This window comes from Periophthalmus magnuspinnatus, chromosome 12 (genome assembly GCF_009829125.3).
Source record: "Periophthalmus magnuspinnatus isolate fPerMag1 chromosome 12, fPerMag1.2.pri, whole genome shotgun sequence".
In the NCBI taxonomy this organism is placed as follows: Eukaryota; Metazoa; Chordata; class Actinopteri; order Gobiiformes; family Gobiidae; genus Periophthalmus; species Periophthalmus magnuspinnatus.
This window is the reverse complement of record NC_047137.1, coordinates 13157663-13184753: the sequence shown is the minus strand read 5'-3', so window position 1 is coordinate 13184753 and position 27091 is coordinate 13157663. Positions and strand designations below refer to the sequence as shown.

Below are 27091 nucleotides of genomic sequence, written 5' to 3'. Positions count from 1 at the left end.
AAAAGCCCTTGACACCACCAGGCCGGGTTACAGGTGGAGAGACGAGCCCACTCACTGTATAAATGTTTTTTTAAGGTGTTGTGATTGAGTTGACGTGCGGCAGTACAGTCTGCAGTCGGGCTCGGACACTTAGGAGCTCCATTTTTCATTGGTCGTCAGCCGTCAGTCAATAGAAGCGCTTCACTCACATCGTTTGACCTCTGACCTCACACATTTCCTGTCCCATTTTAGTTGTTTTCCCTCGTTACCCTCGTCTCCAGGTCGTAGAGAAAGTTTCGTCCTGTCTGTGAGTTGCACTTTTGCTGTGGCACTAATTGGTGTATCTGAACATTCTGGGTGCTACAGTGCGTCTGTTTGTGTTACAGGCTCCGGGATGTGTGTAGCGGTGCATAGTCTGTGCCATCAGGCGTCTAGGTTCATGGCTAAAACGTAGCCTACTGTAGACATCAGCTTTTAACTATTACACATCTACTAACACTTCTTAATACTTGAGGTTCCACGGAGATCCCACCTTCGGTCTTGAGTTTTTTGTTCCAGTCTTTACCTTTTCATTGTGACCGAGAAGTGTCCTGGATGTGCAACGAATTTGAAGAAAGACTTAATCAAACTGTGATGATGAACGGATGGACTGAAGTACAACAATGGAACTGTTAAAACTATTTCCAAATGATTTAAAGAATAAATCCTGACAGGTGAATAACTTAAACCTTACCCCTGTTGAATTTGGGTGCCTCAATTTAAAGTCCTGGAGCCTATCTCAGTTGGTTTTGTTTGGCAATTATTTTGTTACAGCTAAAGTAAAAAATAAAATAATAATAATTTAAAAAGTAATTAAAAAATCATAAAAAATAATAATAAAATAATAAATTAATTAATAAATGAATAAAATAAATGAATAAATAAAATAATAATACAAATTAAATAAAAATAAAATAAATAAAATAAAATAATAATACAAATTAAAATAAAATAAATAAAATAATAATACAAATTAAATTAAAATAAAATAAATAATTAATTAATCAGATGTTTAAAGCAGTAACGTTCCCATAGAAACAATCAATAAGAGGATTATCCATCAGAAAAAAGTTACATTGTGCACCTTAAAAGTACCAATATCGCAACTGAAAAAAATCTAAAAATAACATATAGAGCCCTGAATAGCTTGTCATTAAAAAACAAAGTCGCGTTGGTATTGTTGTTGATACGTGAGGGTGTGCATGGGCGACTCCAGGCTGGTTGGAGGTGTGTGGTGCACTGAAGCATTTATTTTGATATAATCCCTTACGCCGTCTCCCTGCTCTGCTCCTTTGCTTGGCGTGTAGAACGGATAACGCGGACTCCCGAGAGCGCGGTGTTATTGTACCTCAACATTATTCCTTCCGTTGTATTATGGGTTGTATTTGCGCCCGTGTTCTGGAGTCAGCCTTCATCAGTGTGCTGTCACGATCGGCAGACTGCACAGCAAGATGGAGCTCGGGTTAGGTCCACCACTGCTCCTAAACACATTTTCATTCACAATTCACCTACTGTGTGTGTGTGCGTGTGTGTTTGAAATGCAATCCGCCCAGCTTCATCCCTCTCCACCCCCCCAGAAGGCTCAAACAAGACGAGGATGCTAATGCTCGCGCCGCCCTTCCACAGCGTTTAGTTGGATATCAATCTGGTGCACACTCCCTTTGTTTCGCCTTGATTCATTTCCAGATCGTACCGTCCAATCACAGTTCTTCATTTTGGTGACGCATTTGTGAAACGAAGGAGCTCATTGGTCATCTATTATTTACAACCAAATCAATCATCTCCGATCTCACCTCCGATTATCAGAGCGCGGCGCTTCGATCACTGATTCTGCAGAAATCCGTGATGTTTTTCAGTCTCCTATGATAGTTTTTCCCCTTTTTCCCAATCGTAAGCAGCCATATTTGTTTTGAGACGGACCGAGCGTGTGCGTGTGGCGGTGTGGCTTGCGGGTGGACCTTGCCGCTTTAAGTTATAACTGTCAACCAATAAAAAGTGCTTCCAAAAACCTGTGCATCTTTGTGTTTTTCGGTCAGTTTTAAAAGTCTTTTATTACACCAAAATAGACTTTTGTGAGCTTTAAACCCGGTTATAATGTTGTTACCTCCTCAAAAACAGACCTGGAGTTGTGTTTTGTTTCATTCACACATGTTTGAGTAACTTTTTATTACTAGTCTGTCTACATCTCCAAAGCTTAAAACGTTCTGTTCTACCTTGTGATGTCATGAAGTGGTAGTTTTCAAGTTAACAGCTACATTTTACCTTTTGTTTAGTAGAAATGGGTGATTCCAGGGCAAATGATGATCCAAATGATTCTAGTGAAGGTGTATGGAGTTTAAAGCTGTAATGAAGCTAGTCCATTAAATGGGCCTATCTTTGAGGCTGGCAGAAAGAACGACAATACACAAAAGTTTAAAATGTTTTACTGATGAAAAAGTTGTGTATCAACTAATTGATTATAATTGAATTGTTGTTAATTTCAGCTTACCCATGTTGTCTGCCTTAGGTGTTTCGGCTAAATGAGTCCCCGGGGAGCCGAAGCAAGTTCCGGGACAGAAGAAGGTTCCGGGGTAGAGAACTGGGTGCTAACAAGGAGCGGTGTCAGATATTTTAGCTTTTTGATTATCCAATTTTGTTCACTGTTAAAACAAATAAATTAAACATAGAGCTCTATTTTAACAAACAATTTAACTGAATACATTTGTACAGTGTTTGGAAAGAGCCAACTTTTAACAACATTATTGGATGTGGGTAAACTTACCTGTAATACAGAGTGGGCTGAGCCAGTTATAAAAGGAGCAAACCTCGGTCGGATAAGTGAAGATGCTGTGTGTACAGGAGGTACTGCCATGCTGATTCTTCCTTGTTTTTGTAAATATATTTGGTGTTTGAATAAATGCACTTGGGTCTGCACTGGACAAACTCAGCTCTGTCTCAGCTCTGCTCTATTCCTCATTGAACCACTAAGAGCTCGGCCGATTACAAGAGCACTTCCTGTATTTCCTCATGGCGTCACAAGGTGGAACCGACTGTTTTCGCTTTTAGAGAAAAACTCAGGCTAAATATGCAGGATTTGTGTGGATGAAACAAAACACAACTCCAGTACGTTTGCGATGAGGAAACATTATAACATAGATCAGAAAAAAAGATGTAACGCAGTGATTCTCATGGTTCAGTGCTGTGGTCTGTAGTTGTACGTCGGGGCTACACACGTACAGTATGTTTTCAGTTGAGTATCGGGGCATCAGGGCGTTTTAGTTTCCTCTGTACTTTTTCGATGTGGTGTTCAGGAGTGTGCGATGTGTGCGCTGGAGCTCGTCGCTTTGCCCTTTGTGTCGTGAGCTGCTGTTCGCCCCCTATAGTCACATTTTCTTCTCTGGACAAGGTTGAAGTGAGTTAATGTGGACCGTGGTTATAATAATGAAATCTGGACTGAAACTTTATGTGAAGTTTTTTTTTGTACTCGCCTCAAATGAATGAGCTGTGAAATAAAGAATGATTTTTTGTGAAACTGGAGTCGTACCTCTGTTAAGGGCAGACGCTACAGGCAAAGCTATTTTTTTTGCATTTTTTGTTTTGTTTTTGGTCTTTTATTATACAAGTTTTCATGTGAGACCAACAATACTGTCCACTCCGCTCCGAAAGATGTCTTAATATTTAATTGAATCAACTTTCAAACTTTACAATCTTGCAAATCTTGCAAGATTTTAATGAAACGTACCGCAGGATTTTTTTTAATACCTGATTCCGAGTCTGATTTATTAAAGTTTTAAAAATACCAAAATCCCGTCTATACATTTTTTTAGTATCTAATATGTCAACAAAAAGAAGCGCGACATTTAAACCCGCTCTTTTTTCCAGTTCACCTGCAGAATCTCGCCTTAAATCAAGAACTAATCTGTGTGACCTTAAAGTGGAACTAAACACAGACACTTTTCAAATAGAGCTGCTAAACCGGGGAGTAGCTGGAGGAGTAAAGGGGAGAGTGAGGAGGGAGGAGGAGAAGGAGGAGGGTCTGGAGGACTAAAAGGGAGAGTGAGGGGGGAGGAGAAGGAGGAGAAGGAGGAGGGTCTGGAGGACTAAAAGGGAGAGTGAGGGGGGAGGAGAAGGAGGAGGGTCTGGAGGACTAAAAGGGAGAGTGAGGGGGGAGGAGAAGGAGGAGGGTCTGGAGGACTAAAAGGGAGAGTGAGGGGGGAGGAGAAGGAGGAGGGTCTGGAGGACTAACGGGGAAAGTGAGGAGGAAGGAGGAGAAGGAGGAGGGTCTGGAGGAGAAAAGGGGAGCGTGAGGGGGGAAGAGGAGAGGGGCGGGGTCTGAGGACTAAAGGGGAGAGTGAGGAATTAGGAGGAGGGGCGGGGTCTGGAGGAGTAAAGGGGAGAGTGAGGAGGGGACTGGTTTGGACATTCAAACCACATCCAGGTGTTTGTTTGTTTTTTATCAAAAACACCTGGCTTTAATCAGTCTAGTCATGAGTAATGTCACCAAATACTTGAAAATGCAATGGCCACTGGCGTCAGGACACACCCATTTTGCACATGTTTGACCACAAAGCTGCAAATGTACCTAGTTTGCACTAAAATGACAAAAAAGGACGAGTAGATAAGTTTATCTTCCAGTGCCATTATTGGGCAGCTTACGTTAATTATAATTTTATTTATTTGTTCAACATCACCACATGCCTGTCCCTGATTGGCTTATCCACCTGTCAGTCATCCTCATCTGAGTTTGGGCTGATTCACTAGTGTCCAGGCTCACATCTCTGTAAAGTATTGAAGTGTGTGTGTGTGTGTGTGTAAGTATTGAAGTGTGTATTCTGGATCTCAGGAAAGAACAATTCACTTTTTTTTAAGCAAGAACAGAAAACCCCAAGACGCTGAAACTTCCCATTTTCAACAGACAACATCAGACCTTTGTGGTTCAATAATACCACAGTAATTTGAAGCTACTGTGAGATCTCTAAACCGGGAAAAGTTTAGTTATTGATCGAAAACAACTTAATAATAGAAAGGATGCATTGACTTTCTGTTCAAATCTGCAGAACTGATTCCGTGCTGCTGGACCGTAACTAGCAGCAGATTCACATTTTTCAGGTTGTTACTTAAAAAATATTTGTCTGTAACTCAAAGTGTACATTTTTCACACAATCGCATGAAACTACAAAGCTGTTTGACATTTTGTGGGCAGTTGTTTTAAGTTGTATCTGTGCATCAGCTGCTTTTGTGTGACTCCGATCTTTCACAGGATGTTACCACCAACATTTTATATTTTACTTTTTAGTCCTGCTCCGGAATATAGTGGAGTAGAAAGTACAGATATTTGGTGGTGAAGTAAAAGCAAAAAAGTATCCACTGTAAATGTTTCCTCAAGTCAGGGGTCTGTGTCACAGTGCAGCGTGGTGTTATTCAGGTTATAGACGGAGAATCTCTTCAATTTGTAGTAAAAAAAACCCAACAACTTCCTGATCAATTGGACCAGTTTAGGAGGAGGCGTGAGGGCCAACAAAAAATGATCTGAGGGCCGCATTTTGCCCCAGGGCCGTAGTTTGGACAGCCCTGCCTTAAGTAAAATACAGATACCTAAACAGTCTACTTAAGCACAGTACTTTACTACTTCTACATATCCTGGTGGATCATGTACTTACATTTAAATAAGCAAGTTTAACACGGTCGCTTTAAACACAGCCACAAACACACATGTAGTGACTTGTTCGAGGTGGAAAACATCACCTAAGAAACGTTTATTTGAACGATCTGTGAAAAGAGCAGGGTTTATAAGATTTAACTTCTTCCTGTTCCTTTTGTTGATTCCAATTATGACAAGGCACATAACGATTGGAACTTGTAATTATGTTTATTGTTTGATTATTCTCAAAACGACACGGCACAAGCGATAAATAAACGCACAGAGAACTGAGACGCCATCTTGATTGTTGAATAAATTACTCGTGCCAATCAGTTCAGATGATGAATGATGAACTGGCAGATCCTCGACACCACAAATACGACCAGAACACAAATAGATTATCTTTTTTTTTCCTTTTATTCATTGTAAATAAAATGACTTAATAATTTAAACGGGTCCGGTCACTTCCCGTCCCAAACCGCGGTGCAGATGGTTAAAAACTGGACATGTTGAAGAATCCCAAAGTTTATATTTTGAGTTTTGTTCATGTTTATTGTCAATTTTTCAAATCCTCTCGTCTGCTGCTCTGATCTCTGTGTAAGGCTTGTTTCTGCCCCAAAGGCTCATGGGTAATTTACTCGGCCCCGCACACATATACACGGCCCCTGTTGTCCTCTTCTCTCTTCCCTTCTCTCGTCTCTATTCTTGTTCTCTCTTTTTCTCTGTCTCTCCTCCATCTCTTCTTCTCTCCTCTTCTCGCTCTTTCCGTTTCTTTCCTCTCTCCCCGCTCCTCTGTCTCCCTAGTCTTCTCCCTCTCTCCTTTCCTCTTCATCTCTCCTCTTTTCTCTCTCTCCATTCTCTCTCCTATCTTCTCATCTCCCTTTTCCCTTCCCTTTTTGTCTCTTCTCTGTCACCTCTTCTCTCTCTCTCTACTCTGCTCTCATCCTTCCTCTGCTTTCTTCTCTCTCTCTTCTCCATCTCCTCCTCTCTTTCTCCTTCCCTCTCCTCTCTTTTCCCACCTCTCCCTCTCTTTTCTCCCCTCTCCCTCCTTCTCTACCCTTCTCCTATTGCCTCTCCTCTCTCTCTCCTGGTCTCTCCTCGTCTCTCCTCTCTCTCTTCTTCTCTCTGTCTCTCCTCTCTCTCCCTGTCTTTCCTCGTCTCTCCTTTCTCTCTCCTTCTCTCTAAGTCTCTCTTTGCCTCTCCTTTCTCTCCTTCTCTCCTTGTCTCTCCGCTCTCTCCCTGTTTCTCTGTCTGCCATTTCTCTCTCCTCCTCCCTTTGTCTCTCTTTGTCCCTTCTCTCTCTCTCATCTCTCTCCTTTTTGCTCCCTGTCTCTCTTCGTCTCTCTCTGTCTTCCTTCGTCTCTCTTTGTCTCTCCTCTCTTCTTCTCTCCTTGTCTCTCTATGTCTGTCCTGTCTCTCTCCTCTTCTCGTCGTCTCTCTTCGTCTCTCCTCTCTTCTTCTCTCCTGTCCCTCTCCTCCTCTCTTCTTCTCTCCTGTCCCTCTCCTCCTCTCTTCATCTCTCCTCACCCCAAACTAAAACACTGAATTCAAACAGAACATAAACATTGGTGCGTTCTTCTTATTCTCTCCGTTCTTTCACTCCTAAAATGCCATGTCATCCGTTTTGATCCTGAGCCCTTGCTATTTTAAAATAACCTCCTTCTTCTTCCAAAGCGAGGAGACATTTTGTGAGTATTTGTGAGCAGACTCGGGTCTCTGCAGGAGGTTACAAATCAATAAACCCAGCAGTTTTCTCATGCTGTAAACGTCGTATTGGGATTTAAAATGGCCGCTTGTTTTGTCTCTTCATCAGAAAACTCCAACTGACTCGTCCATGTGCTATTTGTGCTCCGATAGTCCACATTTATCATAGTTTTACATCGGTTAAACGTTTAATATTAACCAAAATTCATTCCCGTGAGCTTTAATCCATGTTATAATGTTCCTTCATCAAAAGCCGATGTCACTCAAGCCGCTGCACAAGATCGTCGATGTAGAAAGATCATCGAGTTAGAAAATCAACAGTGACACAGACATTGGTCAATAACAGACAAACGGATTAAGCAGCAGAAAAGAAGCAAATGGAGAACTGTCCCAGAACATCCATGTCCTAAGACCAGGAATGTGCAAGGAAAAAGTCAAACAAACCCAGTGGGACAAAGAGAAACCTCGAGGAGAAACAGAGAAAGAGAGATCAGCTCACATGGACTAAACTAGGACTAAACAAGGACTAAACTAGGGCTGAACCAGGACTAAAGCAGGACTAAACCAGGACTAAACAAGGACTAAACAAGGACTAAACCAGGACTAAACTAGGACTAAACAAGGACTAAACTAGGACTAAACAAGGACTAAACTAGGGCTAAACCAGGATTAAAGCAGGACTAAACAAGGACTAAACTAGGACTAAACTAGGACTAAACAAGGACTAAACTAGGACTAAACCAGGACTAAACCAGGACTAAACAAGGACTAAACTAGGACTAAACAAGGACTAAACCAGGACTAAACAAGGACTAAACTAGGACTAAATCAGGACTAAACCAGGACAGGTGGGCTGCAGATGTGTCTAGAACTATTGCACATCCATTTGCAGATAAAGTTCAAGTCTGTAGGGCCAGAGGCCACTGAAGACAGAGGGACAGAGGGACAGAGGAGGGGCTTATCGACAGCAGGGTCATACAGTCAAACAGCAGCTCTGCAGCGCATATTCATAGAAAGATATGTGATCCAAGCGCTTATTTGCTCAATTCCAGGCACTTTCACTGTCACAGTGGACTGTGTAAATTGGCCCAAAGTCGGCTGTGTTCACACCACCCCCGCCTCGCTCCAGGCGCTTGGACCAGCCGTTTACTGTGGTCCAGAATGTGACTGTTCACACCGTCCCAAGCACCGCTCTCAGAGTGATTGCTCTTTTATGCTGACCTAACTAGAGGCAGTGTGAAAACAACCTTAAATATAATAATTTTAACAATGCTTTAGTGAAATGAGAAGCCCAACGTCGTGAGCTCTTGAAGGAGACATTAGTGTAAGATGTTAGTCAGATAAACAGGGATGATGTGTTCAGGTGCGTGTGTAATTCCCAGCACTGTGCAGACTCAGGACTGCAGGAGTTATTATCTGTAGAAGCAGATTGTGTTGGTGGAATTGATCGAGGCAGATTGGAGCACTGTGCTGTGTCCGTGCTCATCAGAAATCAACTAAACAAGTCCACAGCGGCGGCGGTGTTATTAGCCCGATTCTGAATGCAGCTGGGACCGTGGAGCACTCCTCATGATCAGCTGTTCCCTGCAGTGTGATGGTCTAATGATGAACAATGAAAAAGTGTCTTTGATGTGCACTGTTTCATTTTTGGTGGAGATTTTCCAACATGTTTGTCCAGAGAGAATTTGCTGCTTGGCCTTGAATGTTCCACAGTACAGCATTACACTTAAAGGAGACTTATTGTACTTGTGTCTGTCGAATCCTATGTGTATCATCGATTAAGAAAATAAAATCACAGAACGGAGTGGGCGTATGCGGGTGACGATGAAAACGGGAGCTGTTAAGCAAAATGGCGTCTTTAAAATAAGTGATTAAATATGTGCAGTTCACCCCGAAAAACAACTTTGAGACGGTAAATGAGAACGTAAACAACTATAACATGGTCAAAATCTCTGAAAAGTCAATTTTGCAGAATAGGTCTGCTTTAAAAATGTTGTAGTCAAGAAGATGATGCCACCAGGTGAAGTTACAGCTCAGATCTGTTTCATTTCCTTTCCGTTTCATTTATCTTGTTCATGCAGGGGAAGCCCAATGAGAATACAAGTACAAGTCTTTCATGAGCGCCCTGTTTGAGGCATAGTGAGGATGCATAATTTAGAATTTTTCAAGTTATAAAACACTTGCAGTTAAATAAATGCCAAAAGTCACCAGAAAAGTCATATAAGTTATCTCTAAATAACGCACAAAAAGTTGATCGGTGCAGTGCGAGACAGACAAATGTTCAAATCAATTCATTTTCTCAACATAACCTTTTTGTCACTTGTAGATTTCCAGTGCGACGAGGACCCACACCTTTTACTCATGTAAGAGTACTATTACACTGTAGAATATACGCAGTTTGAAGCCTGTTCCCGACTTAAACATCGTTGGTTGGGATCTCAGACGCGTTGGTGGTGCGATTCTAACTCTCCGATAATAAATACTGTTGTTTTTGACCATGGGCGAGACGCATCAGTGTATCGGTGTTGGTTCTACTTTATGCTGATTGTTTCCTTTTCATTTTTTCTGTATTCTTGTTCTTCCCTTTGTTGGTATGTTTTTCTTTCTGTTGCAATTTACTTATGCTACTTATAGTAAGACTGAACATCTACAATATTGTCACTGACCTTTTGCTGCATTTATTGTCATGAATTGAATGAGTGTATGTGTGTGTATATGTGTGTATTTGTTTGTATATGTGTATAGATGTATATATGTATACAGTTGTCCCTCACTATATCTCGCTGTTTCATGGATTTTTTTTAGTACAATTTTACATTTTTGCTTTTTTATACTGTATAAACGTGCATTGTGTTCTACGTCCTGATTGGCTAAGGGACCATTGTCCATCAGTCTCCTCCATTGGATCGCAGTGTGACTCTGAAGTGCTGTACGTTTGCAATTTGTTTTCTCCCCGACAAAACCCACAATGTCGATGAGACGTTCTGCACCGACAAAGACGCCTACGAAGATTTGAACTTTGAGAGAGTTTAAACAAGAGAGAAATGTGAGAAAATGTTAACGCCTGTGTGAGAAAAGTGTATAAAGTGTGTGGTGAGGGGTTTTACAGCCAAAAACATAAAGAATAATTGTAAAAAATAAAGCTGATATTATTGCGGGTTGTTTTTAGAACGTAACCACCGCGATAAACCAGGGACCAATGCATATATATTCTGTTTTTTTTTTTCTTTTTTTTCAGCTCAAAGCATCAACAAAGCATTTAATTTATGTTCTGAAGGAAGATACCGGTGGGATTTAATACGTTTTCTTCTTCCCACTCCTTTTCGAGCTTAAATACGTACAAATTTGTGAAGTGTGCTTAAAGCGTACCTGATATAAGTGCTCGAAATAAATAAATAAATGAATGAAATGAAAGATTGGATGTATGAATGTGTGTTTCTTCATAAAATATATCCGCCTCCTGTCTTCTCTCTCTGCAGGTGCTGAAGGGCAGTAAGAAGCTGAACCTGACGGTGCGCTCGGTGGGACGCATACCCGGAGGTTACGTCACTAACCACGTGTACACCTGGGTGGACCCGCAAGGCCGCAGTGTGTCCCCACCTCCGGACCTGCCCCAGCACCAGAGCGCCACCCTGAGGAGGAGCGACAGCCAGCGCCGCAGCCACATGCAACTGCTGCAGGACGGCGATGAGAAGAAGGTAAGGATACACCGAGGATTTTAGAAAGGATTCGGTCTGGGAGCTACTTTTTGTGTTGTATTGCTTATGTAGATATATTTTTTAGCTCCATTGGGAAGATTTCAGACGTGGTTCAGTGTAGAGAAGGTTTCAGCAGTGGTCGTTTGGACAGTATTTCTGCAATTAAGACGTTTCAGTGCCATCTAGAGGACATTTTACATTTGATCGTAGTAGCTTGAGGAACTGTTCTGTCCAAAGGGTTTTTAGAGTGAACCCAAAACATCTTGATTGCAGAAAGTGTCCGCTGCTGAAACCTTTTCTGCAATATGTTTATACTCAAGTAAAGGAAAAAGCTGCATGGGTAATAATGTACTCAATGACAAGTACAAGAACTGTATACTGCAAAATTTGTAGTTAAGTAAATGTAAAAAGTATGCATGAAAAATACTAGCTAGTCACTTTCTTTAGTTTTTAGCACAATTTTAGTAGCAATTGAGTTAGTATATTTTACAAAACATGATTAAGTTCAATTTAAGTTCACTTTTTAGAGGTGACGCGTTAACTGCACGATCACATGGATATAGAAAGTCGTAAAGTACATTTTTTAACAGGTAATTAATTGCTATCACTGAGCAGATCCTAACAAAATGGAGTATTTCATCCACCACTGCTTCTGATACATTGACTAATACTAATGATGTTCACAGTATCTTCATATCGTCACACTCGTCACACTCGTATCGTGAACCATGTATGTTGAACCTTCGCAGCCCTGTGATTTCCAGAGCTGCAGTGATCCACGAAATACCGCAGTGTTGTTTTAATATTTGAACACCTTAATTGCAGCCCTGGCCTTGAATCCACTGTGAAGCTCGCGGCTAAAGTTTTCCATGGTCAGAGTTTGGGTTGTATCACATTTCAGTGTTTCTGTAAGCTAAAAGTGTCGCCAGCGCAGTAAACCAGACTGAAGCTTCTGTGTTTTTTCAGGAAGCAATGCTGTAAAAAAATGATTTATTACTGACTTTAGGTAGAGTTTTTCTTCACTCAGACCCGGAGTCACGTGACCTGAATGTAGTGAGCAGCGTGTCCCAGTCACTCTGTACATAAGTGCTAAACAGTGCGGGTCTACAGCGTGAGTGAGGGGTTATGGTGGACATCAGACACAGCCCCAGTCTCCTTCCGGCTTCATAGACTCTGGCCCCAATTAACCCCAAAAAATTGTCACCCTTCTCTCCGTAACTGCTGCTGTCAGGCTCATCAATTTGGTCTTAGGCAAGGAAAGTTTATTTGTACAGCACAATTCTTACACAAAGTAATTAAAAGTGCGTTACCGAATATGAAGGACATTAAAATCACACAGATCAAAACATAAATAATGACAAATAATCATCATAAAATTAACATTAAAATAGAAGAGTGCAGAATATAAACCTTTCAGTCATATGCACAGCTAAAAAGAACCGTTTTGAGCCTGGATTTAAACATTGTCAAAGTAGAGGCCTGTTTCACTTCTTCAGAAAGACTGTTCCAGGTTTTAGCTGCATAAAAGTGAAACTCTGACTCTCCATGTTTAGTCCTGACTCTGGGATCAGCAGGAGGCCGGTTCCTGATGTCCTCAGAGTGTGAGATGGTTCATATGGCACTAACGTTGGAGATGTTCTTTGGTGCTGGTCCATGGAGAGACTTGTTCACAAACAGAGCTGCTTTAAAGTCTGTTCTCTGAGCCACAGGAGCCAGAGACCTGAGCACAGGACACATGTGTGAAGTACTTCAAGTCTGAGTCCATTATTACCCCTAGATTTCCAGCCTGATTTGAAGGTTTTAGAGAGAGACACTGGAGGTGACTGCTGACACTTTCTCTATGTTTTTGTGGGCCAAAGATGAAGGCTTCAGTCTTGTCTGAGTTTAGCTGGAGAAAGTTGTTTTGCATCTTAAAACGGTCTTGAAGTGTTCGCGTTCGCACTCTGCATGACTGTCCATTCCTGATCGTACTGTGTCCATAAATCAAGACATGAACATTAATAACAGAGACATAAAGCACCTTCTTTCCCCGAGGTCGCTCCGGTTAGCAATAACAACAGGTTTGATTGACAGCGTTGCTAAGCGCCGGCTCTGTGCTAAACGAGCGGTGCGGGCGGGAATTGGCGTTACCTTCAACAGCCTCGCTCTGGATTAACTCTTTTGTTGCTATGATACCGCTAGCCTCGCCGAGCTTCATTTGGTTGGAGGTGAACGCTATGGGTGACGTCACATTCCCTTAGTCCACCTTCTAATAAATTCCATATGCGTTTTTTTTTTGTCCAAAGCCACTATAGATTACACACGGCAAAATATTATCAATAAATCATTTGTTCTTTCATCTGGAGAAGTGAAAAACACCCCGTGCTCCTCATAATCCCCCACTGTACCGCTTAATTCCGTTATGTCACGTGTTGGATAGAACCATAATCTAAAATTGAAATCGGATAGTGACAGTTTTGCATAGACCATAACTACATATTCATATTTATTCACACGCCGTTTTGACAGCTGCTCGAAATGAAAATGACTCTATAATGTCTTTACCAAATCACGTTATCACATAAATGTAGAAATCCGTTTGTGGTTCAGGGATTATGCCGTGAATTTACCTCAGGGCTGAAACGATTGTGGTTCGTCTGATAAATCTCGCCTCTTGCATCTCTGTCTTATAGTTTAACATGGAAATGCCCATTGTTCTGACAGATCAAGGTGTTGTCATTTATTTTATGATTAGTCTGATTATAATGAGTGTTGTTAGGATTATGGTTGGAGTAATAACTATGGGCCGTGTTGTAGTCACGACCGCATTAATCGAGACCATAACCATCGAGATTTTTGTCATTTTCTGCATTTATTTGTATTTTACTCTCATTTTCACACATATACATCAGTTTTTTTCTAATTCTATTTCAATTTCATCTGATTAATGCTGATTTATGCTTCAAAGCCAAACTGCACCGTGCTGAAACACTCCGTGGCCCTTTTTTGGAGCCTCGCCCACAGGTTGAGAATGCCCATTTTAAGCCAACTTAATAATAAACTTAATAAAAAACTGCTGCAAAATGAGTAGGATTTTAAGCACGTGTCACAAACCCTGTAGTCACGTTCATAACTCATCAAGACTGGTCTCGAGTACTACGACATTACTTCTACCTTTGTAATATCTGCTGCCATTGTACAACCAGGAAGTCAAATTATGAACTTCACTAACTAACTAACTAACTAACTAACTAACTAACTAACTAACTAACTAACTAACTAACTAACTAACTAACTAACTAACTAACTAACTAACTAACTAACTAACTAACTAACTAACTAACTAACTAACTAACTAACTAACTAACTAACTAAATAAATAAATAAATAAATAAATAAATAGTGATTTTTTAATTTATTTATTAATTTTTTGTACATTTTAAAGCCACAGTTTTTAAATTAAATAAATAGAAAGAACATTTGCGTTTTTTTTAATTTTGGTTGTGTTTATTGCACTGAAAAACATGTGTATTTCCAGTTTAGGCTTGCATCTCCACAAACCTGACTCTTATTTGGCATGGAGGAGTTGTTCCTTTGGCTATAATATTCCACAGTACGGCATAAAATGTGTCTATCTAGGTGGAAAATGTTCCAAAGTATGATATTAGCGTTCTATTTTCATTGAATCGTGCAGGTGATAGGCCACGTCCAGAAAGTTACATACTGTAGCTCTAAATATAACCAACTATAACTGTGTTGGAGTGAAAGGAGTAGTCGAGGCACTTTAACTAGACAAAAATAAAAATGACTCACTCACTTTACCAAATCAAGCTATCAAAATAAATGCAGAAAGCCGTCTGTGGTTGAGGTGTTGCACTGTGAACTTTCCTTGGGGCTAAAATAATCCTGTTTCGATAAATCTTTCTTCTTGTCTCTCTGTCTTAAAACTTAACGCATGAAAATCACATTATAGACCAGCCTCGTGTGTAAAAGAAATAATTGAATTTGTCCCACAGCCCCATGTTCTGACAAGCCTATGCATAAATCAGCTTTATATAATAAGAGGGCGTTCATTCTATTTTTACATCTAATCAAGCTCTGTTCGTATAGAGACAGTTCTCCTTATGTTCGCTGTCTCCACAAACACGCTTAAACAAGAAATAAATGAGCCAAAAGTGCATTTTATAGTCAGTGATCACGTCTTTTTGTAGCGCTTTTCCACCGTCAAGACACTCAAACCGCTTTATATCGAAGAACCGCTCACCTGACCTGTTATATCCATGTGTTAAATAAAGATACTACTGCCATTGTTCTGAACTTCCTACACAGTGAAACTTTATTACACGTACAATCATACTTATACACTGATTCTGAGTTTCCTTTTGCTCGCAGAGTCCACAGGGAAACCTCTTTTTTTCCTGAACTAACCTGCTTCCTGCACTCTGTCAAAACGAAAATAAAAAAGTATGAAAACTCTACCCTCATGATTACCTCTGAACAAACTCTCCAATATGTAACAATATATATGACTGCCAGAAACATCATTAGGGACTTTTCACACCCCCGTTTTCGTCTGCTCTCGTTCCTGACCTCTGGAAAGTGCATTTGCAGTACTCGGCGCGGGACATCCAGGTTCTGCAGTAGTTTTTATGGCTGTCAGGCTCTTCTGAGGTGTACAGGGACTTTACTAAGTACTTCTGGCATTTCAGTGGAATAATTTTAAAGCTGAAAACCGTGCACTTTATATTATCTTATTATGCTGCTGATTCTTTTAATTTGTGGGGAGCAAGTCTAATAATAAACATAAACTTTTTTGCGCCACGGACCAGGATAACGTAGGTTTTATTTTCACGGACCGGCCTTCTACGCGTGGCAGATAAATATGACAAAAAATAAGTTAATAAGTGCATAAAAAATACAACTCACCAAACCACTGAATCAATTTGAGCCCTGCGCTTGTTTCTTCTTTCCTTCTTGTTCATGTGTTTCTTTCAAAAAACTCTAAAAACTTATCTTTTAATTCCAGGTGCTTAGTCTCCATGTTCCGAAGCAGTTTTGAAGGTTTCGTCAGAGAAAATGCAGTTGCTGATAAATTATTTACTGTTTTTGTGCAACACGGTAGCAAATGCGTAATGGACCGGTACTGGGTCCCGGCCCGGTGGTTGGGAACCCCTACGCCAACCCATTCAAATGTTATATAAACACATAACTACACACACTTTAATACAGCACTTTTCCACCTTCAGGGCACTCAAAGTACTTTACATATACCACTGTACACAGAGTTGGGTTAAGTGTCTTGCCCAAGGACCCAACTACAACTACAGTTCATTTATAGGACCTGGAATCGCACTGCCAACCTGTGAGTCGGTGGATCTGACCGCTCGACCAATTAAGTTTATGTCTAGAGTGGGATTTGAACCGCTAAACTTCAGATCAGCGGATTAAAACTACCAACTGTTCTACTGTCGCCCACTAAAGTCTCGTCAGGGCATCCGAGCGTACCCGGGGAGCTGTTTGGTCCTCATTTAGACGGTCATGATGTGCCTCTCGTGGATGTATTTATCGACGTTATAACTCTCACCTGTGTCTTCAGACGGTGACAGTAGTGTATATGCAGAGCCGAGCGGGGGATCAATGCTAAAACAAAGTGGGAGAAAGGCTGGGATCGATGCGGAGACAGACGCAGTATTGGGGACATTAGCAGCTTCGATCCAGCCCAAGTGTCACTGCGGAGGAACTCTTTCAGTCTGGACTCTGTGCCAGCTTTCATCTGTAACAGTGAGACAGCTGGAGCGAGGGGGATGGCTGTTGGGAGGGGCTATTAACCGCCAACACGTAGCATATTTAGATCGCCATGTTACCTTTTATTGTTTTGTTTTATTTGTTTAATTAGTTTCTGTTTTGTTAAGTCACTCCCTCTTCACAGCGCTACCACAACACAATCAACGCACATCCCGCTTATTTCACATCGCGCCAGGTTTGTGAAGTTGTAGCGTAGTGTTTTGTATCATGATTTTGTATATTTATGAAGAATTTTTGCGTTCGAGCGTGGATGATGTAGGCTTGTGAGCTGAGAATTGGACCAAATCGTACTGCTAATCGTAAGGAGGGTTTGAAAAGGGCTCAGAAGAGATCGCTAGATTGCTCAAACATGCATGGATGACATCTACGACCACTCCCGGCATGTTTTTGATGACGGAACAAGGTTTTAACATGGTAGAACGCTATTGCATAATATTTAAGATAAGGTACACTTTGATGCACCATAGGGAAATTTGTTTCTGCGTTTGATCCAATCTTCAATGAGGAGAAACTCTACGCAGAAAGAGCCAGCAATCAAACCGGGAACCTTTTTGTTGTGAGTCGTGTGTGCTAGTCACTTTACCACAGTGATCCCAGGTTACACTATGAACAATGTTAGACCAGTGTTACTCAATCTCAGACCTAACAGCTACTATTTTTGACTTGATTAAAACGTACTAAAACTAGTATTGAAAACAGATACTCATTTGAGCAAGTATCGATACTAAAAAAGTCACATTCACAGGACAGAAATGAACTTTTCCTGAATAGCTTTAGAATGATTTTGAGCTGTATCAGAATAAGTATAAGACACATAGACTAGTATACGTCCATGGACCACTATGGAACCTACTTGGACGACTGAGGGATTACAGTTGTCCCTCGCTATATCTCGGTTCACCTTTCGTGGTCTCGCTGTTTCACGGATTTTTTTTTAGTGACACTGTTGCATGCTTTTTTACAGCGTATGAACGTGCATTGTGTTCTGCGTCCTGATTGGCTGTTGGACTGTAGACCATTGTCCATCAGTCTCCTCCGTGCCGTGTCTCCTGTTCAGTACAGAATGTGTTCAGACAAATTTACATAAACGTTGGATCGCAGTGTGACTCTGAAGTGCTGTATGTTTGCAATTTGTTTTCTCCCCGACAAAACCCACAATGTCGATGAAACGTTCTTCACCGACAAAGGCGCCTACGAAGATTTGAACTTTGAGAGTGTTTAAACAAGAGAGAAATGTGAGAAAATGTTAATGCCTGTGTGAGAAAAGTGTATAAAGTGTGTGGTGAGGGGTTTTACAGCCAAAAAACATAAAGAATAATTGTAAAAAATAAAGCTGATATTTTGCAGATTTCGCCTATTGTGGGTTATTTTTAGAATGTAACCCCCTGCGATAAACGAGGGACCACTGTACACAGATATAAGGCCACATGGGAATATAAAAGAAACTACTAAGATTGAATGTTGAAAATCGAGTGTTTTTTATTATCATCATGGTATCTGAATCAGTATTAAGTTACAAGTCTATTCCTTAGTATCGAAATCGGATTTGAAATGTGAGTATCTTTACAAACACTACTTGCGATGTCCTTGGAGCCTCTGTAAAACACTGCCGGTTTGAATAATTGGTCACTGGACACACACTCGAAGTGACACACTCTTAGACGCTTTTAGGGGAACATTTGGCAACCCATTGAAATGATATATAAAAGCATAACTACACTCAGACACACACAGATCGACGCTTTGCAATGGGCCGTTTAAGCTCTGAGACGATCTGAATGAGTCCAGTGAAAGTGTCTGAGGAGCACTTGGCTTGGAATTATAGATATATAAATATTACAGCGGAGCATAATCAAAGTGGGACTAAACACCAAAACTCCCCACAACCACATTTCAGATAGAGCTGCTAAACTGGGCAGTACCTGGAGGACAAAAGGGGAGGAGTCTGGACATATGAGGGACAGTGCGATTGCTCTAACATGTATCCGCACTTCAAACACCTGGCTATAATCATGCCAATCCTGCGTGACGTCACATAGTACTTGGATTTCTAGAGGAGCCAGTCCAGTGAAAGTGTCTGAGGAGCACTTGTGGGTTAGTATTATAGGTGCCAGGTTTATCATGTTCTTGTCTGTTTCTTTGTCTCCTTCTTTGTGCATGTTTCTATCTCCTGTCAAGTTTGTTATGTTTTGTACTGTACTGTTTTTATTTAATTATTTTCATAAATAAAATAAAATAAATAAATAAATACATTTATTTATTTGGAGTTAAAACATGTTATTTTTTGCCCATTTAGTTGCGTCAAAGGTAAAACTCCTGACTTTTTTAAACCCCTAAAACCATCACTGGACTCATCACTGTGGTCAAATCGTGTTCACAACAAAAACGTAGCAGTATTAGCATAGCAGTCACGTGACCAAACGGCCTCATTTGTTTATTTCATGGTCGTTCATTCCCGTTGCTGACAGCAGAGGGAGCTCCAGTGCCTTAATGCCTAATAGGAAACAAAGATGCAGTTTATAAAGTATGTTTTCCAAATCAGATATTGTTTTAAGTTAGAAAATGTGAAATACTTATCCCGAGGCAACTAAAAGCACATTTTAAAGAGGAATTACAGATACAAGCATATGTTCTGTGACGTAGTATTATACAAAATTGTCTTTTTGGAGCTTTATAACGCTGTTCCAACATCAAAAACATGTCTGTAGAGGTTTTATATGTCATCCATGTATGTTTGAGTAATCTAGTGATCTCTCCCTAGCAGAACTCTCCTCAAAGTTAGCAGTACGAGCCTGTACAAGGTCACTCATAAATACACAAAAGCGCAGTGATTGTGTTGTGTTCGTGCTCTGAAGGGGGAGTGACTCAGGGAGCAAGAGGAGGGAGAGGCTAAAAATGAAACTGAAGCTAATTAACAGTTTAAGATATTGTTTTCGGTGAATATAGCATTTTCAGAACAATAAAAGGCAATACGGCGATGTAAATATGTTTTGTGTTTGCAGTTAATGCCCCATAGAAGTGTGTTGTTGCCTGTTGTTCAGTCGGTTCAGTTTGATGATCGTACAGATGATTGTGTAATAAAGTCATGAGGAGCAGAGCCAGATCCTCTGAGCTGTGTGAGTCTGGGGCTCTTTGTACACATCCAATAATGTAGTGAATAGTTTAATGGCGGCCCTCCACAGCTGCAGCTCGCCTCCAACCAAAGCAGGTTTAATTAAACGCAGCACCACATCTGTCACTGTCTCACCCAAAACAGACAGGGGAATGGGGCATTATTTAAGTCTGGATAAAACTGCTCACACAAGAATTTTTAAGAGTTTCATTTATTTATTTATTGGCACCTCAAGGCGATTTCATGAGCTTAGTTTTGTGTATGGAAATAGGTGCTATGTTTCAGCATTTGTAATCAGTTTTCCAGAGAATCAGAGGTGAGTAGAGTAGGTTAAAAAAATGTACTCAAGTGAGATAAATGTTACTTAAAAATAATATTACTCGAGTTGAAGTACAGAGTGGTCTAAGAAATTAAGTAAGAGTAGCTAAGTATTGGAGAAAAGGCCACAGAAGGAGGGGGAGGGGCCACAGACAGAGGGGGAGGGGCCACACATGAGGAGGGAGGGGCCATAGGCAGAGGGGGAGTGGTCACACATGAGGAGGGAGGGGCCACAGATGGAGGGAGAGGGGAGACCGTGCTATGAGTCAAAGTCAGGCTGGAGAGGAACAGGAGAGCATTAATGAAAGTACTACTCAAGTAAGCGTAATTTAAAGAGTACCGTGAATTTTGGACTATTGAGCACACCTGAATATAAGCCAAACCAGCTAAATTTAAAAAGAAAATACATTTTATACATATATAGGCCGCACTTGAATATAAGCCGCAGGTTACAAATATGTTGTAACATGAGATATTTACACAGAAAGATGGTACACGGAGGTTTTTTTGAGCTTTAATTTAACACGCCATCAACACAAGATGAACATACCTGCAGGTTTAGAAAATAAAACAGCACCAACACGGACCAGCTGCTTTTATTTCTCTGAAAGATTTTGCCCCCATGTGGTCGTTAGCCTGTAAAAATCTATAAATTAGCCGCACTGTTGTGTAGGCCACAGGGTTAAAAGTGTGGGGAAAAAAGTAGAGGCTTATCGTCAAAAATTTACGGTAAATGTCGATTAGGCCTGTCATGATAACATATTTTGAAGTTCGATATTTTGCTGAAACAAATATAGATATTTATGGCACTGCAGTTTAACCCAAGAGAAGATTTAAACCAAAACTATTCTAAAAAATCATGAGCTGAAATAAAGTTAAAGAAGTTAATGTAATTTGAAAGACTTGTGACATGTCGGACGTGAACGATTCCTTAACGTGAACGATTTGAACCAGATCTAATTTTTAAAAGAACCAAATCTTTTTCTTTTAAATTTGTCTGCATTTTTAAACCTGTTAAAGCTGAACCAACACAAGAATCATGTTAACAGGTTGTTTTTTTCATTATTTTTACTGTAGTGCAATATTTTATTTAAATTGTTAATAATTTCAAAGCTTACACACACTCCTGCTGTCACTTTGAACCATTTATACCAATCTGAGCCTTTATTCTTCTGTCATGTAAATAAACAGTAAAAGCCTTTTGAATGTTTCTTTGAAGAGAACGGATCCAAAAGATTCGGATCCCACAAAGGAGCCGAAAGTCCCATCACTATGAAGGACAAAATCTGAGACACAAAAATGAGACAAACTAAATCATGTCTGAAGGAGCAGTGTTCAAATCAGTTCATATTGTCAACATAAACCTTTTGTCACTTGTAGACCACAACTTTTACTTAAATAAGAGTACCTTTACTTGAATAAAATATTAGTAAAAGTATGTTGCAAGAAAAGTACTCTGAAAAGTACAATTTCTTTAAGAAGTTACTCAATTAAATGTAACTAGTAGTACCCACGTCTGCAGAGAATACTTGTGTATGACGCCCTCTGCTGGCAACAGTATTGACGTAAACCATATCGTTAAAGAAAAACAGCACCAGGAGGTTAATATTACGATACTACAATAATTAAAGAGCCCAATGCTATTTTCTTTTCCTGTACTTGAGCAAAATGTGACTTGTCCCAGTACAGATGTGTTGTATAAGCAGCTCTTGATGTCAAAATATATCCACTGTGTACTTTTTGCATCTAATTATGAAGTTTTATATTTGTATGATAATAAGGAAATGTGTGTTAGCATGCCGGTTGTTGTTAGGTTCACCGTGACAGCAATCGAAACACGCTTATAAACTCATTACAGTGAATCATTAGGATGGTCTGAATCCATAAGGTAAAAGAGGAGTAACTCTGGATCACTGCAAAACCGTTTAAAATGAACTAGTTGCGTTTTTCACATTTTTAAGACGGTAAAAATCAGATACAGCGTTTTTAAAGCGTGCATGAGACTCTGAGTTTAGTTCTCAAACACTTCTGGAGACTTTATCTTACATAACTGTTCCTACATCTGTGAAGCCAGGTGTAGTGTAAACTTTAAGAAGAACTGTTTTGAGATAGAGAGACTAATTATGCCTCTTTTCTTTTACTGAAACGTGTGCAAATGCAACAAAACACAACTCCAGTTACACAGCAATATAATCATCCAGAAATGTTTGAAATACATGTCAATTAAATGGTAAATGGTCACTTTTTTGACAGCTTCTCTACCAATGATTTTTAATATAAAGAGTGGGATTTGAACCGCCAAACTTCACATCAGGGGACAAACACTTAACCAACTGAGCTATTTTCTTCTTACTTTCTTTTTGGCCACTTACCCCAATACAAAATATATCTTCAGTATTTGCCTCATTCTTAAATACTCCTGGGCCTTCTCCAGGTCTTAAAGTGCACATAGGTTTTCTACTAATTCATAGATTTTGAACATGCCGGGGGACAGTACTGTGCCTTGAGGGATTCCCAGGTGTGTCTTGCAAAAATATCCAAGTTAATTGAGTTAGTGGATTTGCAAAGTTATCAAATATAATAAGCAGACATTTTTGAGTGATCTGAGCAAACTTCAGAACCAAAACAAAGACATGACCAACATGATCAGTACTGCACACGGCTCAGGTTGGTGTCATTTAAAGGTTATGATGTTGTTAACTCATCAAAACTGTGCCTGGAGTTGTGTTTTGTTTCATTCACATGTTGTTTGTCTACATCTCCAAAGCTCAAAATGCTCTGTTCAACCTTGTGATGTCATGAAGTGGTAGTTTTCAAGTTGACAGCTGCATTTTACCTTTAATTTAGTAGAGATGGGCAATTCCAGGGCTGAAATCATCCAAATGATTCTAGTGAAGGTGTGTGGAGTTTAAAAACACAGTGGAGCACTTCCTGTATTACCACATGACATCACAAGGTGGAACAGAGTGTTTTCAGTTTGAGAGAAGGGCTCAGACGAAATATGCAGGGTCTGTGTGTTAAACATGTGTGAATGAAACAAAATACAACAACACAGCAAAGGTATAATTTTGATGAGGGAACAACATTATAACATAGATCAGAAAATAAGTGTAAAATCAGACCTTTATTAACATTTTAGTGGATTTAATACTTTGTCGGAGCTTTTTTTAAACAGTAAAAGTGGGCTGTGACTGAAAAAACATTGACAAACGCTAAATAATTTCACTAAAACATTGTTAACATCATTATATTTAAAGCTACAGTCTGTAACTTTCTGGAGGTGGCACATCACTTGCATGATTTTCAGCGTAATGAACAGCCAAAAAATAAAAAAAACTATCTTACCATTTATTTATTTTATTTTAGAGAAGTTTATAATTTTACTTTCTCTGGCTAAACACGGGCAGCAGATAAGGACAAATGTGAAGATAATTCGATAATTGTTACCTGGCAACCACATTAACGAGGGACAAAAACAGGTCTAATTTGCACAATAGTTATGATAAAACTAATTTAAAAATAATTAGCACCTCATTTGATCTTAATCTATAATAGAAGATTATTACACAGCCTGAGTAATGATACAAAAAAGATGATTCACCTGTACACAGCCATGGCACTTCCCTCGATACCGCTTCCGATACTGCAATTTTTCATAATTTTCAACATTAAGTCGTAGTACTTTATTTTATATTCCCATGTGGCCTTATATCTGTGTAATCCCTCAGTCATATATGGTCTTATACTTGTCTTATTCTTCAGAAAATGTTCATTTCTGTCCTGCGAATACGACTTTTTTAGCATCGATACCTGCTCAAATGAGTATCTAAGTTTTAGCATGGATTAGCGTCTGGTTTTCCATACTTTTCACAACCCTACTTCCCTCTTTCCAACACATCTAGACAATATCTTTTACCCCATTAACCTTAGCTGAGGAACAGAGCTGCCTCCTAAGCCTCATTGGTTAAATTTCTCCGTACCACATTTTCTAAATCATACACCGCTCCACAAAACTGCTGACTCAAGCTGGCCTCTGTATAGAATTCTCCTCTGGCTCTGCTCCTGTCCCTTTCATCCCTCTCAAAGACATTCTGCCTTGGTGCCTTTCAGCCAAGACCAACCACCGGGAAATGAACCCTCGTCCATTGGCATTTGAAAGTGCAGAGTCGTAGTTGTGTATATTGGGGACTTGGGGTCACTGCTCTTGTTCTTGGATTGGTTTTGCAAGAATACAGCCACCGGGAGGAAGAGGAGAAACAAGAAAGAAGTTGTAGGTTAGGTCTTACGTTTGTGTGCTGATTAATGTATCTGCAATGTGTGTGAAAACTCAGTAACGTTTTAAAGAAATGTTGCCTTTCAAACAACTTTTACATACATTTTTTTTACTTCTACTTAAGTAACAGTACTCTAACTTTAGTAAAAATTGTGGCTCATCTTCCCACTGTAAGTCTACGAGTGACAAAAGCTTTATGTCGACGATATGAAATGATTTGGAACATTTGTGTATCATTTTGTGCTTCCAATTACGCGAACTTCAAGTCATAAATCAGACGTAAAGGTCGCGAAAAACTGTTGCTCTTTTAAGCTACTTTTACTTGAGTGGTACTTTTCCCAAATACTTTTTTACTCTTACTTGAGTCGTCCAGGGCGTATACTAGTCTATGTCTTATACTTGTTCTGATACAGCTCTAGATCATTTTAAAGATATTCAGGAAAGGTTCATTTTTGTCCTGAATGTGACTTTTTTAGTATCGATACCTGCTCAAACAAGTAGAAAAGAAAGTACTTAGAGCAGGGGTGTCCAAACTTTTTTACCGTGGGCTGCATACTGAGACATATTTGAAGCGGAGGGCCACAAAAGGTGCATTTAACACAGGTTTGAAAGAGCGATTGTACCATTATTAAGACTTGGAAGCTTATTTTTAGGTCTCTGTCACAATGCAATGTGATGTTATTCAGGTTATAGAGGCAGAATCTGTTCAGTTTGGAATAAAAAATACTTCCTAATAAATCAGGCCAGTTTAGGAGGAGGCATGACGGCCAACAAAAATTGGTCTGGGGCCGCATTTGGCCCCTGGGCCGCAGTTTGGACAGCCCTGACTTAGAGTCTTACAGTTTTTGGGAAGGAGGGGTTTCACATCTGACATCCACTGGTGAAAAAAATCGAATAAACTTACAGATGGTGCTTTAAAATGCATAGAACTTCAAAGAATGATTTTTCTCACTGTTGTTTAACGGCAGGTGGCAGCAGTTTAATGAGCTGCATTACCTCCCTGCTATAAACTATTTTACTTTGGCATCGTTATCTTTGCTCCACCCCAGTTTGAACGAATCTATAAATGAAGTATATGTGAAGATAGAATAAAATATAAACAAAGAATTTTTAAAACTCAAAAACTGCTATATTTGGAGACATTTTGAGTAAGTATTTTTACATGAGAATCATTACTTTTCGATACCTCAGTCAGTATAGACATTTGGTATCCACTCATCGCTTAGCCTCGCCAGTAAAACAAACTGTCACGATTTTTATGAGGTCACAAACTCTCGAGAATCCATCTTGTTCAGCTCCAGTTGAAGCATTTGCATGTGATGGTCCTCAAAACTGACCCATCACACGGCAGCACTGTGGTCTGGGCAAAAGCCAACAGCAGAACGAACCAAAACAAACACTGTGACTCCGATAGACATACTCTGGATTATTTTAGCTGAAATAAAGACTATTTTTCCACTAGTTTGTGAAAAAACATGAGAGCCAGGTTAGTTATCACAAGTTCAGACTTTTCCTGCGTGTTTGGGAAGCACATTTATATTTTTTCAGAGGATTTAGAACGACTCTTCCGACATAAATCTGAGCAAATACAGCACCGAGGAACAAACCCTCAATGTACAGTGGTACTTTGAGTCACATGGGTCAAATTCACAAATCCAGCAGAGATGCCCCGAGCGTAAACGCCATTAAAGGAATAATAAGTGTTTTTCAAAGACAGGGGGCAGTATGTGATCTCCACAGAACTGACTAGTCCCGATTTCTTCCTGTGGGGCGATCTTAAAGAAAAGGAGTTTGTGAATAAACCTCAGACAGTAAACGAGTTAAAAAGTAATATCGAGAATCAAATAAGAGACATAAGCCCAGAAATGCTTTAAATGTTATGCAGAGTGTGTTGGATCGGGCTGTTCAGTGCAAAAATTAGGTCATTTTTACTTCCTGTCGTTGAAGTAGTGATAAGTTCAAGTGTAAGTGAACAATTATAACCGTATATATTTCAAAAAATCTCTTAAGGTTCAGTTTACCTACCGCTAAAATCTGGTGAGTATAAGTGAAGAATTATAGGAGCTACTGAAGATTTAAAAGTGTCAGTGACTTTTAAGTAGTAGTTCTTGATTCTTGGTTTAGTCGTGGTCAGATCCTGCTTTAGTCCCAGCTTCCTGTATAAAACCACACACTTATCCCTGTGCAACCGTTCCCCAACTGCTCTGGATATTCCTTCTGAGATCCGAGCCACCGTGTTCCTGAAAGCAGGTGGAAAAACAGATAATGGTCTCTCTCTGGTCCTCCGCAGCTGCCAATAAAAGAGGATTGTGAGGAGATGAGTCCACTAATTAAACTCACCGCTGCAGTCTGGACTAAATGTCACCGGGCTCACATGCAGGTGCAGAGTAGAGGGGGAGGAGGAGGAGGAGGAGAGGAAGATGAGGCTGGCTCTGCTTCATCTCTGTTTGTTCTGAACTCTATATGTATAATGAGACTCATGGGGCGGAGGGACAATGGAGTGAACGCTTTTCTGCTTTAGTTTTGATTAGGGGAAACCTTATGTGGAATTGTATGAACAGGGA

At 40.0% G+C, this 27091-nt stretch overlaps 1 protein-coding gene across 1 annotated transcript in view; it reads left to right on the top strand.

The window, feature by feature from the left end:
- The window catches only part of whrna (whirlin a), a 344555-nt gene that overhangs the window by 167862 nt on the left and 149602 nt on the right, over positions 1 to 27091 (top strand). The window contains exon 3 of the mRNA XM_055225688.1: positions 10822 to 11040. Within this exon, the coding sequence (XP_055081663.1) occupies positions 10822 to 11040 (219 nt within the window). The remainder of the gene's footprint in view (positions 1 to 10821; positions 11041 to 27091) is intronic.